The sequence below is a fragment of the Haliotis asinina genome, chromosome 10 (assembly GCF_037392515.1).
Source record: "Haliotis asinina isolate JCU_RB_2024 chromosome 10, JCU_Hal_asi_v2, whole genome shotgun sequence".
Lineage (NCBI taxonomy): Eukaryota > Metazoa > Mollusca > Gastropoda > Lepetellida > Haliotidae > Haliotis > Haliotis asinina.
The window spans coordinates 8,984,853-9,000,248 of record NC_090289.1 but is presented as its reverse complement, the minus strand read 5'-3'; the positions used below and the strand labels follow the sequence as shown (position 1 = coordinate 9,000,248).

Sequence of the window (15,396 nt, the reverse complement as noted above, 5' to 3'; positions counted from 1 at the left end):
AATAACAAATGACAGAATCTGCTTGGCTACCTGACAAAATGTGGAGATCCAGCCACCATCTTGGCCAGGAGGTCCATGAGAGAGAAGCGGAAATAGGTGGACACTGTTTGCTGGATCCGGGTCATGCTAGTAGATCCTGAGGCATTCTGGAACCGACATCACATCCCTGTTACAAATCCTTCTACACCAATCTAATGCACCTGTCACATACTGGAGACACTACACACCTTACAGTGAGTCCATGTTAATCTGAACACTCTCCCTCACAGATACTACTGTCACAAGCTTCCATGAGTGAGTGGGTGAGTTTTAACACCATTGAGAACAGTTTTCAAGGTATATAACATGTCAGTTTATTGTTGGGGAAAAATTCAACTTGATACTGGTCTCAGATATATGAAACTTTTATGCAACCCTGAGAATGGTGACAAAGCTAGCAACATAATTAGCAGCAACCAGAACTATAACTTTGAACCACAGGGTTCTTGTGTTCACAGGGGAGATAACTCTTCACAACAAATGTTAGAGCCTCAGCTGAATAATCCATCCATGCCCATAGTTTACTCTGTTCTCCAAAGAGTGAGCATGTTAGGATGATTCCTGAATACTTTAGCATCATTTCTGAGCAATACCACAACAGGAGACGGTTCACAATATGCACTGACATTTTAACTAGCCACACCATCATCTATAGTCCATAAAGATTAGACAATTTCACAGAGAACTCTCATTCTTATTAACCAGGTTTCATTGTAACATTAAAACTTACACTACATTGCCACCAATGAAAATACATAAATACATGAACAAACAAATACCATATATAATGAAACAGAAATGCATTCAAAACCAATCAGATCTTAGATCTCACTACCATTTCATAAAGATCAGAGGATACCCCATTACAGATGACATTAGCATAACCTGTCAGTTGACCAATTTGCCAGGATGAAACTACATGCCAAAAACACAAGAAAACAGCAGTCACTTTATTAGCTACTTCATATGTCACTCAGAATTCAAGCAAGATTATACTGATTCAACCTGTTATATGAAGTCCTCATTTAGGAGATAAACATCATGTGTTGGCCAATTTCCGGGTGTTATTGAGTATTTGAAGCACGGGAATGCATTTGGAACCGACGGCGTCAGCCGGAGGTTTCAAATGGAATATTCCTGTGCTTCAAATACTCAATAACACCCGGAAATTGGCCAACACATGATGTTTATCGACATTGTAAACACAAAAGTAAACCAAAGGGGTTTTAGTGTCTGCACTCGTTTACATCGAATACGGACACAGCAGTGAAGTGTCATCAGCTGGCCGTTTCAGCTGGTTCCCATGGTAGCATATGGAGTTGCTCATTTGTGACGTCATTCTAACTTTACGTCACAATATGATTTGAATGACGTCACCACTGTTGATGACACAACAAAACAATTGTTTACGTGTAAATACGCGGTGAATAGTCTTTCAGTTTCCGGGAATCTAATACCATTTAATCATGTTTTTCAACCAATTAGATTACAGAACACAGTAACTTTTGGTTTACAATTCTTTGTGTAGAGGTACTGAACACCAGGACCTCATTTTCAATAGGCTGATTCAAGACAAAGACCTATTGAGATTTGAATGCAAATTACATCCTTCTTAAAACTTACCACTTTGCATCCTATTCATTTGTTCATTTGTACAAGAATATTAAAATTACTGACGTTATTTCCAAATGTTCAAACTAATTAACACATCAGCTGCATAATCTAGTAAGTTTAAACATATTAAAGTCTATTTTGCTGATAAGAGATTCCTTGTAGTGCCTACTGTGAATTGTGCAATACTCCAATTATCAACCATCTACCATCATTACTACACAAGACTACTAACTCAATTTCAACACAATATTTATGCTATTGAAGTGAGCAATGCAGTAAAATATTGTTCACATCACAAAAATAAAATTTAATTACTATGCACTTTAATACAAAATTAAGTCAAATTTAGCACACTGTCAACTAAATGTTTGCTTGTGACACCATAAATGTTTTGCTATTTCTTGTAGATTGTATGTTTGTATATCTGAAACAAGACTGAAAAAATTATCCATCCAAAATATCATCCAATACAGAGACAAAATGTTAATGGAAGCAGAATTATAAGAAAGGTAAGATGATGCTCAATGAAGAATTTACTGCTCTCTGACAAGGGTCATATACCACCTTAAATAGTATAATTACATGTATACTGCTCTCTGACAAGGGTCATATACCACTTTAAATAGTATGATTACATGTATGCTGCTCACTGACAAGGGTCATATACCACATTAAATAGAATGATTACATGTATGCTGCTCTCTGACAAGGGTCATATACCACTTTAAATAGTATGATTACATGTATGCTGCTCTCTGACAAGGGTCATACACCACTTTAAATAGTATGATTACATGTATACTGCTCTCTGACAAGGGTCATACACCACTTTAAATACTATGATTATACTGCTCACTCGATATGCCATGTACTATTTTCAGGACAATACAACTTTTTTCCCTTTAAAGAAGTCAGATTCTACTTCAAATAAAATTACTAATTGCTCTTTAAGAGAGGTCAGTATAATCTCAGTATAATGAATTAACTGATCCGTGAGGTAATATGCGTCTTTCAAGGTAACATAATTAATGCTCTCAAATGATATAGAACAATCTGGTTGTTCCCTAAAATCATTAAACACATACTAACAAACCTATCTATTGGATGCTGGATTGGCAAACAATAACGAATAGTAATAAATTCCAAAACTAATACTGAACATAAATAACATTTTGATTGTAAAATTCTTTCACTAAATTAACCAAAGAGAAAAACCAAAACCATTTTCTTCCTATACTATCAGTGAAATTGTGTTTGAGTTTGAGTGATGTTTAAATTTGAATAAAAACATGATAATGATGAATGATGGCATGGAGAATACAAGGGTAAGTACACATGTTGGAAGGCTCGTAAGGAATACTGTAGGTAGGAGTTTAAGCCACACAGGATATAATTAAGAAATGTCTGTCTGCTGAAATGAAAGTTTCTATATGTCTATAAAGTTGCTGAACTCTGTGATAGAAAACAAGCGCTATTTGATGACAGATCACGGCAAACACAGAGACTTACAATACTTACAAGAGCATTCAAATAAATCTGTAAGACAGTACAACACAAGTCTAACACAACACAAGTCAATTACTACAACTACACATCATAAACACAAACTGAATCAAGTCGGAAGTTTTACTTCTGTTGATGTTGGATACAGAGACAGGATAGCGGTAGAGAGTGTGGGTGCGTGACTGAGTTGGGTGTAACCACAGTATGTTAGCTTGATAACAGAGTCCAGTCAGAAATAATTAACCCCTCGGACATTTACCACTATCGTGAAACCCCAACATAAACTGTGGTGCTGGTTCATTTCTGAGTAAGTGAGTATTGTTATACACTGTTTTTAGCAGGGGACACCAGAAATAGGCTTCACACATTGTACCCATGTGGGGAATCAAACCCAGGTTTTCAGTGTGATGAGCCACCACTTTAATCACTAGGCTACCCCAACGCTCCTCTGGTTCATCCAGTAACATGATCTGAGAGAATGGGATTCGGTCAGAGGTGTCTAGCACAGGAAACAGCAGCAGTACCTTAGACCATCAGGCACCATGGCACCATGGCATCAGGCACCATGGCAACATGCAGGACAAGGTCAACATGATGTGACTGACCACTATCACTATCACATCTGTTCATGTTTTCTCACATACAGTTAAACATCATTAATGTAAAGTCATCAACATCAATAAAAGATACAGGTAGTTAACAGTTTCCTTGTTCTTTTATAAGATTCTACTTGAATGCAATTTCAATTGCAAGTGACAGAAATTGTCCACCAAATACATTCATACGAAAGATTACAAATAGAAAAAGAGGTCTTTGTAGAAAACAACAGAGAAGAATCAGTAAACACAAAGAAATTACAAATTATCCCTCCTGTATGAATGAATGGTGTTAACCCCTAGGGAGTTACTGCATTAATTCACAAGGGAAGATTAGCTGTCATTTTGAGATTAAGTAGTTTATTTCATGTATGAACCATTGACATTTTCAGATGGAAAATGCGGCAATAAAGTATTATCTGTTTTTTAATAGGATATATATAGCGCACATATCCATGCAACTAGTGCATGCTTAAGGCACTCAAGTATGAAATGTTAATCCTGAAGAGCAGCTTCAGTAAAGGAAGTCAATTACATGTCAGTTTTGGACATGGACAATGGAATGGCTAACATTTACAGGAGCAAAAATCAGAAAATGATTAAACATGACTTACTTTACTCTTTTAAGTAAATTATCTTACGAAATTCCATATCTGTCCATGGCAACACAATACTTTTAAGATCTCCTTTCTTCCATCAACAAATACTTGAACACTATCACAAAGACAATCATATAACAATGGACTACACATACAAACAGTTCCAGTGCTATTACTATACACACCCTGCTGCCACCAAATGCAGATCTGTTCTGAGGTTGGTAACTCTGTATTGTGAAGCCACTGTTGGTGCTCATGGGAGAGTTAAATGCACTGGACTTCGTACTGTTGAAGTTGGACTTGAGACTACCCGTAGCCAAGTTTCCTGTTGAAATTTGGGATTTTTAGGAGAAGTTTAGGCATGGTCTAGTCTGTTGCTCAATATGGAAAGTAAATCTAGTTATATATACCATTTTAATCATAGTATATTTAGGCTGAGAGTCTAAGAATTATCAGCTGGAACATCTAGAATAAACATCAATTTTTAACACATCCTGGTAGACCTAAGGGATGCAACTATGTAGTGCAGCCTACATGGCCACCATATTCCTTCCTTTCATTAAGACAACTATTAGTACTTACAGATGAGTGAGAGAGTGAGTCAGGTTCTAAACTGCTTTTAGCAATATTTCAGTAACAACATGGCAGGGGGACACCAGAAAATACTTCAACACCCATGTGAGGAACCTAACCCAGGCTCTAGGCATGAGAAGCGATTATCCTAAACGCTAGGCTACCAGATATCCCCTGTTACAGAAGAAGAAATCAACTATTGTGCTGCTCTACTCACAATGAGTGAGTGAGTTTGGTTTTACACTGCCTTAACAATATTCCAGCATGTCACAACGGGGAACATCTGAAATGGGCTTCACACATTGTACCCAAGTGGGGAATCAAACCTGAATCTTCACTGAGATGAGAGAATGCTTTAACCACTTGGCCATCCCACAGTCCCTACTCATAAAGAGTTAAGTACCTGTTTTTGTGAGGGGTGTTTGGAAGAGAGCCTTGACGACAGGGTTGCTGGACTGACGCAGGATGTCAACAATCTCAACAGGAAGTCGATCTCTGTTCTTCTCCAGGAAACCAGACGCATCGTACGTCACCTAGTTGGTGAATATACATGTTTTTCTACTGAACGTGATATATCCCGGGATTACAGTCATCCAGTAAATGGATCTTACCATACAGGGTTTCTGACAACTAACCAGTCTGAGACAGTGCACCTTGTAATGTTTTCTGAAATATATTCTCCGTATGTCTAGATTCATGTTTTGCACCTACTGATTCAATAACTTTCATGTATGCAAACAGTGCCTTTTGTGCTGTTTGCAGCATCTATTTTCTTCCACATTTTCACACATAACGCCAACAGGAGGTCACAGGACCAATATTGTAAACTTGCGATGGCCACATAATCAACCACGAAAGTCATAGGTAGTTCTATCACTTAGCTTGTACTTCATCAGATATTATAGCTGTCAATAGATCTTCGCCAATTTCACATGTACATAAGCTGAAAAATCCTCATTGGGTATTTACCCATGCTCTTTTAATACTTTTGGGTTTCCCAAGAAGCAAGCATACTTGTTTGCAAAACAATTTACAGTAATTGGGTTTAAGCAATATTTTTGCTGAATTTACGCAGATATGCAGCTTACCTGGAGCTCTGTAAAAAGTTTAATTTAAATGACAATACCTTGCCAGCATAATGCTCAATAGCAAACTTGAGATTGTCGGCCTTTGGTCTTGTGTAGTAGGGTGAGTTGATGTTCTGATGGAACTTTTCTACAAAGACAAGAGACATACCCAAAAATGTGTTTGTTAAAAACTAGAGTCTGGTAATAACTCATCAAAAGGTGTCCATTACAAACTAGAGTAGTAGTATAAACAATGGGGGTATGGGACCACCACTCCTTCCAATACCTGACCCGAAGGTGTTAGTTACCACCTGCAGTCTGGCAATACCTCACCCAAAGGTATTCCTTATCAACTAGAGTCTGCAAAAGAGATCATCAAATGGTTTTCCTTACCAGCCAGACTCTGGCACCACCAAAAGGACTACTAAAGTTCATCCTTACCCACGAGAGTCTGGTCTGTGGACTTGGGGAAGTTGCTCTCTTCATCTAGCAGACACAGGACGCCCATGGGCTTCATCAGGAACATGTCCAAGATGGGTCTGTTGTCCACGTAGCTCACATCCTTGGCATCAATCCCTTCATTATGATACTCTTGCTGCAACACCAACATAGTCATCATTATCACCATGGTTACGTTGCAGGAGGACATTGTCAAACATAATATACATCAAATTTAATCACTATATTATTTTATTTTTATATTATTTTTCTAAAGAATTCTAGGTAAGAAGGACCAGGAAGGTCATGTCTGACATTATCAATAACACTGAAATACAAAGATACAAAAACATTTCCACAAATTAAGTCACAGAGTTTCAGCAACAGCTGAAGTCATCTCTTTCTCGAAGGAAACAGTGTGCTTGTGGACCTATCTACATCATAAAAAATTGACCTATTAAAGTATCCAAATAGTGGAAGCAGTGTTAATCCTGGAATCGATGTGTATGGTATTTGCAACAGTTAACAAATGACAGTCAACAATGCATTTGTGAGGAGTCTTCAACTATTGCACCTACCATCTCCCAGACAAAGATGTTCTGGTTGAAGTAATACTGTATTTGTTCGTTGGCAATGTTGATACAAAGCTGCTCAAAGGAGTTGTGTGTGAAGTTTTCAAACCCGAAGATATCCAGAAGCCCAATCACCAAGGTATCTTCACTGAAGAAGTGAAAAGGAAATTGAAAAAGCACAGTTTAATGAATAAAAGGCTCTGTAGCTTTCCAGTAAGTCCTAATCACCATTCAAATAGTGTTCAAAGAGTATATAAGAGAGTATTTTGCTTTGGAGCAAAATGTCAATGACTACAGTTATATACAGCACACAAAAACTAAACACGTATATACCAGTTACATTTAGGATAACCATCATATTCCCATGGTCAATCTCAGTGACAGTTGTCACATGCACATGAGTTCTACTTCAACAACTTTCTTCTAATATTTCAATCAAATTCTGTCACAAATGTCAATATGAAGGTTGAAATTAAAAAAACGAACAAAATGAGAAACACCTCTTCCCAAGGAACATATCTGATATTACAAATGGGTGAATGGTTGACTAAATGTCATACCATTATGTCTGCCATGACAATCATGGTACAAGTAATATAACATAAGTAATGGCACATTATACACGCAAAACACCTGCTTCATTGCTAAATATGGCATTACATATATGCTACTGAGATTTTTAAAGTTGATCGGGTGAGGACTGGGTAAATGAATGAACTCACTCTGATCTCTCTGTTTTGGCTGGTCGGAGGAGAGCACTTATTCTGTTCACAATCCAACTGAAGAGACGGCCATACAAAGCCTTTGCCATGGCATCCCTGGCGTTGAAAGCTTCACGCAGGTTGTTGTTGCGAATGATGAGTTCTCCCTTGGCTACCATTGCCGTGGAAGTAAGAGCTTCTTGGATGTCCTCAGAATTTACTCCAAGAAGTGAGGACACTGGAAAAAAGAACTGTGAATTGACAACAGAACAGAACGTGTCTACTCTAAGACAAGAAGAATAATGGAAGCAAAAAACTTGACTGATAGACTAGAGCATATATACTCAAAGAAGGACAGAACTGGTGTCCAGCAACACAACTGGAACACTACATTTGACGATATTAAGTTGGAAATTGGCTATCATACATGATTTCAAATGTTTGGTTGTGATTTTATGATGAGGCCAGACCAATCTCATTTCTTGTTTTGTGATCTTAGTCGTAAGTATTGGAGGGAATTTTATTAACAAAATCAACAAAGTAATATTCCTTATTAACACTAAAGGTATTTTACTTTTGGCAATTTATGAAGTGTATATCGGGCAAAAAACAATCTAACAACATTGTTCTCGAAAGTTTACATATTTGTCCAATACAAACATTAGGTTTTTATTCATTGAGTGGGGAAAATAAATTTTTATTCTTAGAAAAATATGACCGGCAAATCCATAATAAAAGAAATAAAACTGGTCTGGCCAGAGGTCAAAATGTCAGTGTTCAGCTTGGTAATTTAATACAATGGCCTACCTATGTCAAGCAGACTCCGGTCACTGATGACACAGCAGTCCCCAGTGTGGTCAGACAGCTCTTTCTCCTGGAACTCCATATTGCCGATGTGTAGGATCCCACAGAGTATGGCATACACAGACGACACCTCCTGTCAGGGATATACACATTATTCATCATAATGAGTGAGTGAGTGAGTTGGGTTTAAAGCCACTTTCAGCAATATTCCAGCATTATCACGGTGTGCCACACCAGGAATGGGCTCCATACAATGTACCCATACAGGGAATCGAAACAGGGTGTTGGGCATGATGAGCAAATGATTTAACCATAAGGCTACCCCACTGCCCCTCATCATGACGAACAACACAGGACAGCATATACTGACAACCCTTCTTTTGGGGAGAAACCTTATTATTAACATAGGACAACTATCATCAACCTAATCTTGATCGTCATGAACCACAGAGGATAGGACACACTGACTACAACTTCTGGCAGGGATATACACATTTATATCATCATCATCATCATCATCATCATCACCATGAACTAACTGAAAAGTAGATGAGTATCAGTGCAGTATTCATGTTATTGTCATTTTTGACATTTTCAAACTGTCCTTACATCTTTAAAATATTTTTCATCTTCATATTTTCTTTGTTTAACAACATTACCTAACAACAATCCTGTAGTAGAAAGTGTAACAACCAAAAATAAGAAATGAGTGAACAAGATAACTGTACCTCTTTCTGGAAACCAATCACATCAAAGCATGTCTGGATGGCCTTGAACTTGACCCGGTGCACTGACAACGAGGCTATGTCAGGAGGGGCACTGGTGTACTCCTGGAGATACCTAAAACAGACAGCACAAGTATGTTGAAGCAAACACAATACCTTAACACTGTTGAAAGAGAGTAATACTTCCTTCCAAACATGCTGAGGCAAAGCTAAATGGCCCACAGAGAAATTTATTAGAGTGTAAAAGGAGAAATCAACCATAAAATGAAAATTTAGCTCACTTGTAAACTTTGCTCTTCTTCAAATGGAACTTGTCATTGTCACTGGAGATAAGGCCGTCATGGACATAGTAGAAGATGTGGAAACTCTGCTCTCCTCTGAAGCACACACAACCAGAAGCCTCAAACTTTACACCAATCATACACTGCTTGGTGATACTGAATGTTAATGCTACACTATACATTCATTGAACCAACTGTGGTAAGCAAGATGTAACACAACATGGAAATTATGGTTCTTGAAGATGTCTCAAAGTTGATTAAAGAAAAGAATGGCAATACATCCTATTTCCTCATAAATTACTGAAGCACCAGCTTTCAGTATTTACATTGGTCCTCCAGCTCAGTGCTACTAAATTGTGAAAAGACAAGTGAAACTCCAACCATGGTACTCTTCATTGTACTGCAGCATTTCAGAGGTCCTGCAACTGTTGTAATGTTTCAATTTTGCTATGAGCATAAGCCACAGCTTTGGGTCGATCTGGGGTACTTCTATGTGAGATAAGGAGTAAGGGAAAGCTTTGGGTAGATCTGGGTAAATCTGGGGTACTTCTATGTGAGATAAGGAGTAAGGGAAAGCTTGCATTGCTGCCAGCCTCATCAATATTCCAGCTGTATAACAGCAGCAATGTCTGCACCTACAATCCAGTGATGAACATCATGAGTGTTGATCAACCCATTTAGCATTTGATGATAGACGATCAACCATGTGACCAAGAATACAATAACTATTGGGGGGTTGTTGTTTTGACCAGTATTATTATTCATCACTCCTATGTTCTGGAGAAGGTCATCTTGCTGATAAGGTAATACTCACTTTGCTTGATGAATGACACGAGACTTCTCCAGCAGGTACTCTGTGATTTTGGCTGAAATATACAAATAAACCATCAATATTGATTTCTTCATTGACAAAATAAGATTTCAGGAACCTCTTCTTTCAAAGACACACAGTGTTTCATATCACATCATCTGCTTGTGACATCATGATGGATTCCAATTACATTCTGCAGAACCCACTTCCTAATCAGCCAATGTCTAAAAAATCTTCCAATTCATGTTACAAGTGCAAACCACTCAGACAAGCACATCTGATTTCTAAGTCACAACGTAAAATCATGTTAGAAGTACAAAAAATGAATTGCCTGTATTTATACATCTTCAGCATCCTGTCCTTTCTGAACTTTATGACATCAACACAACCGATCAGATTTTAATGAGATGAGTTTTGTCTGCGCACCCACCTCCCATGACAGTCCCGTGAGCTGTGAAGAACATCTCCAGGTACTTCCCGAAGCGACTGGAGTTGTCATTGATGACTGTTTTGGCATTACCGAAGGCTTCCATCAAAGGATTGACTTGAAGGATCCTCTCCTCTAATGTTCTATTGGGTGCCTAAGTAAGAAAACATCAATATCAAGTTTTTTCCACATGATTGCATACTTTGCGAATGTAAGAATAAAAATCTATCAATATATGGAGACATTTAGTATCAGTGTATGTATGTGGCCCAGTACATACAAGGTCCTATGAATTTTCATCCATCATGCTGGTCCACTATTAAAAGGAACTCTGTCTGTACCCATTTGCAGTCCTTGCAAGTTCGATAGCTTCTTCATGATTAAGATTATATTTTTCCAAGAAATCGAGCAGTTGTGAGTCTTAAAACTATTACACAGACTGTCAGTTTCAAGGCATCCAGACCTTGGCACCATACCATGCACAGGGTAACGTTCTTAGAAAGGGTCTGCAGGCACGGAAAGGCAGGAAATGAACATATTTACCCTCCACACATGACCATCATCATCCCCCTCTTACCTTGCCCAGCTGGGTGAGCTGCTGGACCAGGAGGTTGGCACTCTCCGTCTTGCCAGCTCCAGACTCCCCACTGATCACAATGCACTGCAGAACACAAACATCATCATCTTTGTTAGTGCTCATTTCAGTTTCGGTATCAAGTGGCAACCAAATCACTATGTATATACTCACTTTCTGTGTTATATAACACTAGCCCTCTCAGCATATATACTAAACATCTATGTAGTGTGATGCTACTATAATCAAGATATATATCCAACATCCATGTCAAGTGATGCAACAGCCATCAAGATATATATCTGACAGATACCATCAAGATATCTCATATCCATGTCAAGTGATGCTACCACCATCAAGACATATATCTGACATCCATGTCAAGAGATGCTACTACCATCAAGACATACAACTGACATCTATGTTAGGTGTTGCTACTATCATCAAGACATGTCTGACATCCATGCCAAGTGGTGCTACTACCATCAAGAGATATCTGGCATTCATGTCAAGTGATGCTACTTACTAACATCAAGACATATCTGACATCCATGTCAAGTGATGCTACTACCATCAAGACATATATCAGACAGCGACTGCTTGTCGTAAGAGGCGACTAATCGAATCGGGTGGTCAGGCTCGCTGACTTGGTTGACACACGTCATCGGTTCCCAATTGCACAGGTTGATGCTCATGCTGTTGATCACTGGATTGTCTGGTCCAGACTCGATTATTTACAGACCGCCGCCTTATAGCTGGAATATTGCTGAGTGCAGTGTGAAACTAAACTCACTCACTCACTATATCTGACATCTATGTCAGGTGATACTAGCTCTAGATTTCCATAAAATGTACTGACAGTTGAACTAACACAGAATTATCCATGAACAAGAGAGAATGAGAGTGTTTTGTTTAATGCTTAACTTTCTGCATCTAAACAATTCAAGTCAAATGATGGCATGATGATGTTAATGTAAGAGAAAAGCTAAAACCCTAGAAATATAATCCGGGTAAATCTGCCACTGAAACCACAATCATGAAGTGCAGTGAATGAAATAAGTCAAAAACCCTGATCAGTCCCAAAAAGGATTTAACCAAACCAGACACCCTCTGTCAGAAAGCTGGCCCATCTCTGGCAGTCAGATAGGCCTTAATGCAATAAACTGTGAAGTGACTGGCAAACCAAGGGAGACAACCCTGGATAGAGAAAAGTGGTGACTAGGCAACAGTGGATGAGACACTGCTGAACTCACCTGGTTGTGCTTATTATGCATCATCATCTGGAAGGATTGATCGGCGACAGCGAAGATGTGGGGAGGCAAGCTGTCCTTTGGAGCATTCATGTATTTCTTAGAGTACTGCAACACAAAGTCTGTACCATAAACAGACGAGACATAAAGGTACAATGTACACCAAGTATGATCACTATGATGATTATTAGTACATACAGTCAAAAATTATGATTACACGATGCCATTTAGAAAGTGGTCAAATGCAACATAGGTCATATTTGGGATTTCACTTTCTTAGTAAAGTACAAATTCTAGTACTTTTTTCGGTTGAGTCCAAACCGGGATTCGAACCCGCACCCTCAGAGTCAGGCACCTAATCGCCAGCACACAAAGTCAGCCGCCTAGCCCGCTCAGCCACCGCGACTTCCACAAAAATGAAAGTCGGACAACTGGTAGTCTAGACTGCGTACTTTGTGTACCCCTCTGATGAGTGTAAATTGGCACGGCTCCCACGGCCGAAAGCTATGATTACACGATGCCATTTAGAAAGTGGTCAAATGCAAACACAAAGTCAGCCGCCTAGCCCGCTCAGCCACCGCGACTTCCACAAAAATGAAAGTCGGACAACTGGTAGTCTAGACTGCGTACTTTGTGTACCCCTCTGATGAGTGGAAGTGACTTTGTGTGCTGGCGATTAGGTGCCTGACTCTGAGGGTGCGGGTTCGAATCCCGGATGGGACTCAACCGAAAAAAGTACTAGAATTTGTACTTTACTAAGAAAGTGAAATCCCAAATATGACCTATGTTGCAGTCAAAAATTACTATCATGAACATAGGCATACACAGCAAATATTGTAGCCATACCCTTTAGAATCACACATGCAAAAAATGGCTCCCATAGGCAGATGCCTTAAGTATGTCTACCCACCTCATCAGAGTATATTGTCATGAATGTGAAGGGGTTGACAGCCAACAAGATGTCCCCAATGTAGGTGTAGATGAGATTCTGGCTGTACCTGTTGAACAGCTGGGACACAATCACCTCCTGAAATATACATTTAGAAGTAAGAACAAACAACATTCAATACTAATATCTTGAATGAGTGAATGAAAGCTAAGCAGCAACAAAATGAATGCCACACAACCAATCAGAAAGATCTAAATATGCCAGAATGCACTACTCAATGTGTGTATGCTGTTTTAGAGCAATCAGCAATATTTAAGTTTTTTTAATCAACCTGCTCAAACAACGTACAAGGGGTTCTAGACACCTTTCAGATACAGTTTCGATATGATTAGAAAACACTTTCTTTACCAACCAAACAAGAACAAAGGAAGATATTCCATTACTGGATGTTGATATTTTACATTCAGTCTCTATCAATTCAACAAAAGGTTAATCATATTCATTGCGAATGTATCTTTCTGCTCACATCATCCAGTGTCTCAAGAGATGCGAGGTCGTCTGCTGTCTGCACCCCATCCCGTCTAGACTTGCGACGTGACTTCATACGGCCATGTTTGGTTGTAATGTCTGGTTCGTGGATGGTCCGCTCCATCTCTGATGTCAACTGCTTCAGCTTCTCCTTGTACTGAAACATCAAGCAACATCATCTATAACTGCAACTACCAGGCAAGCCTGGTAAAGTGTTATCACACAACCAGGATATACTGATCACTATTCTTTAAAATATAACTTCAAAACATTGGCTGCTGTCATAGAAGTGTGAGTGAGTGAGTGAGTGAGTGAGTGAGTGAGTGAGTGAGTGAGTGAGTGAGTGAGTGAGTGAGTGAGTGAGTGAGTGAGTGAGTGAGTGAGTGAGTGAGTGAGTGAAGTTTTACACCTCACTTAGCAATATTCCTGCCATATGGTGACAGTCTATAAGTAATCGAGTCTGGACCAATCAATCCAGCGATCCAAAGTATGCGCATCAATCTATGTGATTGGAGACCAATGGCATGAGTCAACCAAGTCAGCAAGCCTGACTAACCTGATCCTGCTAGTCGCCTCTTACTACCAGCATGAGTCATTGAAGATCAGTTCTATTCTGGATCTTCATGGGTTAATAGAAGTAAATACAGAATTTCTGTTGATCCTATCACAAACCAAACTCACATGGACCACATAATACATTCCCCTTCATGATAAATATTTGTTCGCATTTGGCAAATGGTCACTAAAACGTTGCACTTATTCATTGAGTCCCTCTAAGATTTCACAGAGTGTCACACAAGCATCTTCACAAAAAGATTGTTTAAACAAGATCACAATATTCAGGGCCTCATCTAGGCTTTCAAAAGGTTTAAAGGGGCCTGATGTGGAGCAATTTCCGTGGACTGGTGGTTTCATTTGTTATTGTTTTTTTGTCCCATGAGTACCCGGATGATATCCCAGAATGGCTGGTTCGTGATCTCTGTTGCGCCTCCCATATGCGCAATTGATAGTTTATGTGTAGACTGATCAACAAAGATGAAGTGATTTTACTTCGTTATTATGAAAACAAATCAAACACCTTGAAGTTTACTCATCCGCCTGTGGTATTAAAAAAACAAAACGTCAGGACTGAAAAATAACATCAGTGTACGTCTTTATATTTTGTCTTATAAACCTAATTAGTTCCTTGTCACATTTGTATGCATTTTGAAAGTAAATAAATAAAAACAAATCCACACGGTCTGCTTATACTTACAGTGAACTTCTAACATGATTTTAATATATAAACACTGTATAGATTGCCAATGTGAATCATATTTCACACACACCCTATTAGCGACCTGGTGCATGTTTTCTGTAGTACAGGTTCTAATGAATGCTACAAGAAATAAATTAAAACAAAATG

General features: G+C 38.8%; 1 protein-coding gene across 1 annotated transcript in view; it reads right to left on the bottom strand.

Annotated features, from left to right (window-relative positions):
• Window positions 1-15,396, bottom strand: part of LOC137299174 (myosin-IIIb-like) — a 118,600-nt gene that overhangs the window by 18,741 nt on the left and 84,463 nt on the right. The window contains exons 11-27 of the mRNA XM_067831731.1: window positions 13,990-14,148; window positions 13,485-13,601; window positions 12,578-12,682; window positions 11,328-11,411; window positions 10,754-10,904; window positions 10,327-10,378; window positions 9,513-9,608; window positions 9,235-9,346; window positions 8,510-8,639; window positions 7,724-7,940; window positions 7,008-7,149; window positions 6,433-6,586; window positions 6,051-6,139; window positions 5,328-5,457; window positions 4,537-4,676; window positions 3,172-3,189; window positions 31-146 (exon numbers count right to left, since the gene is read on the bottom strand). Of these exons, the coding sequence (XP_067687832.1) occupies window positions 31-146; window positions 3,172-3,189; window positions 4,537-4,676; window positions 5,328-5,457; window positions 6,051-6,139; window positions 6,433-6,586; window positions 7,008-7,149; window positions 7,724-7,940; window positions 8,510-8,639; window positions 9,235-9,346; window positions 9,513-9,608; window positions 10,327-10,378; window positions 10,754-10,904; window positions 11,328-11,411; window positions 12,578-12,682; window positions 13,485-13,601; window positions 13,990-14,148 (2,012 nt within the window). The remainder of the gene's footprint in view (window positions 1-30; window positions 147-3,171; window positions 3,190-4,536; window positions 4,677-5,327; window positions 5,458-6,050; window positions 6,140-6,432; window positions 6,587-7,007; window positions 7,150-7,723; window positions 7,941-8,509; window positions 8,640-9,234; window positions 9,347-9,512; window positions 9,609-10,326; window positions 10,379-10,753; window positions 10,905-11,327; window positions 11,412-12,577; window positions 12,683-13,484; window positions 13,602-13,989; window positions 14,149-15,396) is intronic.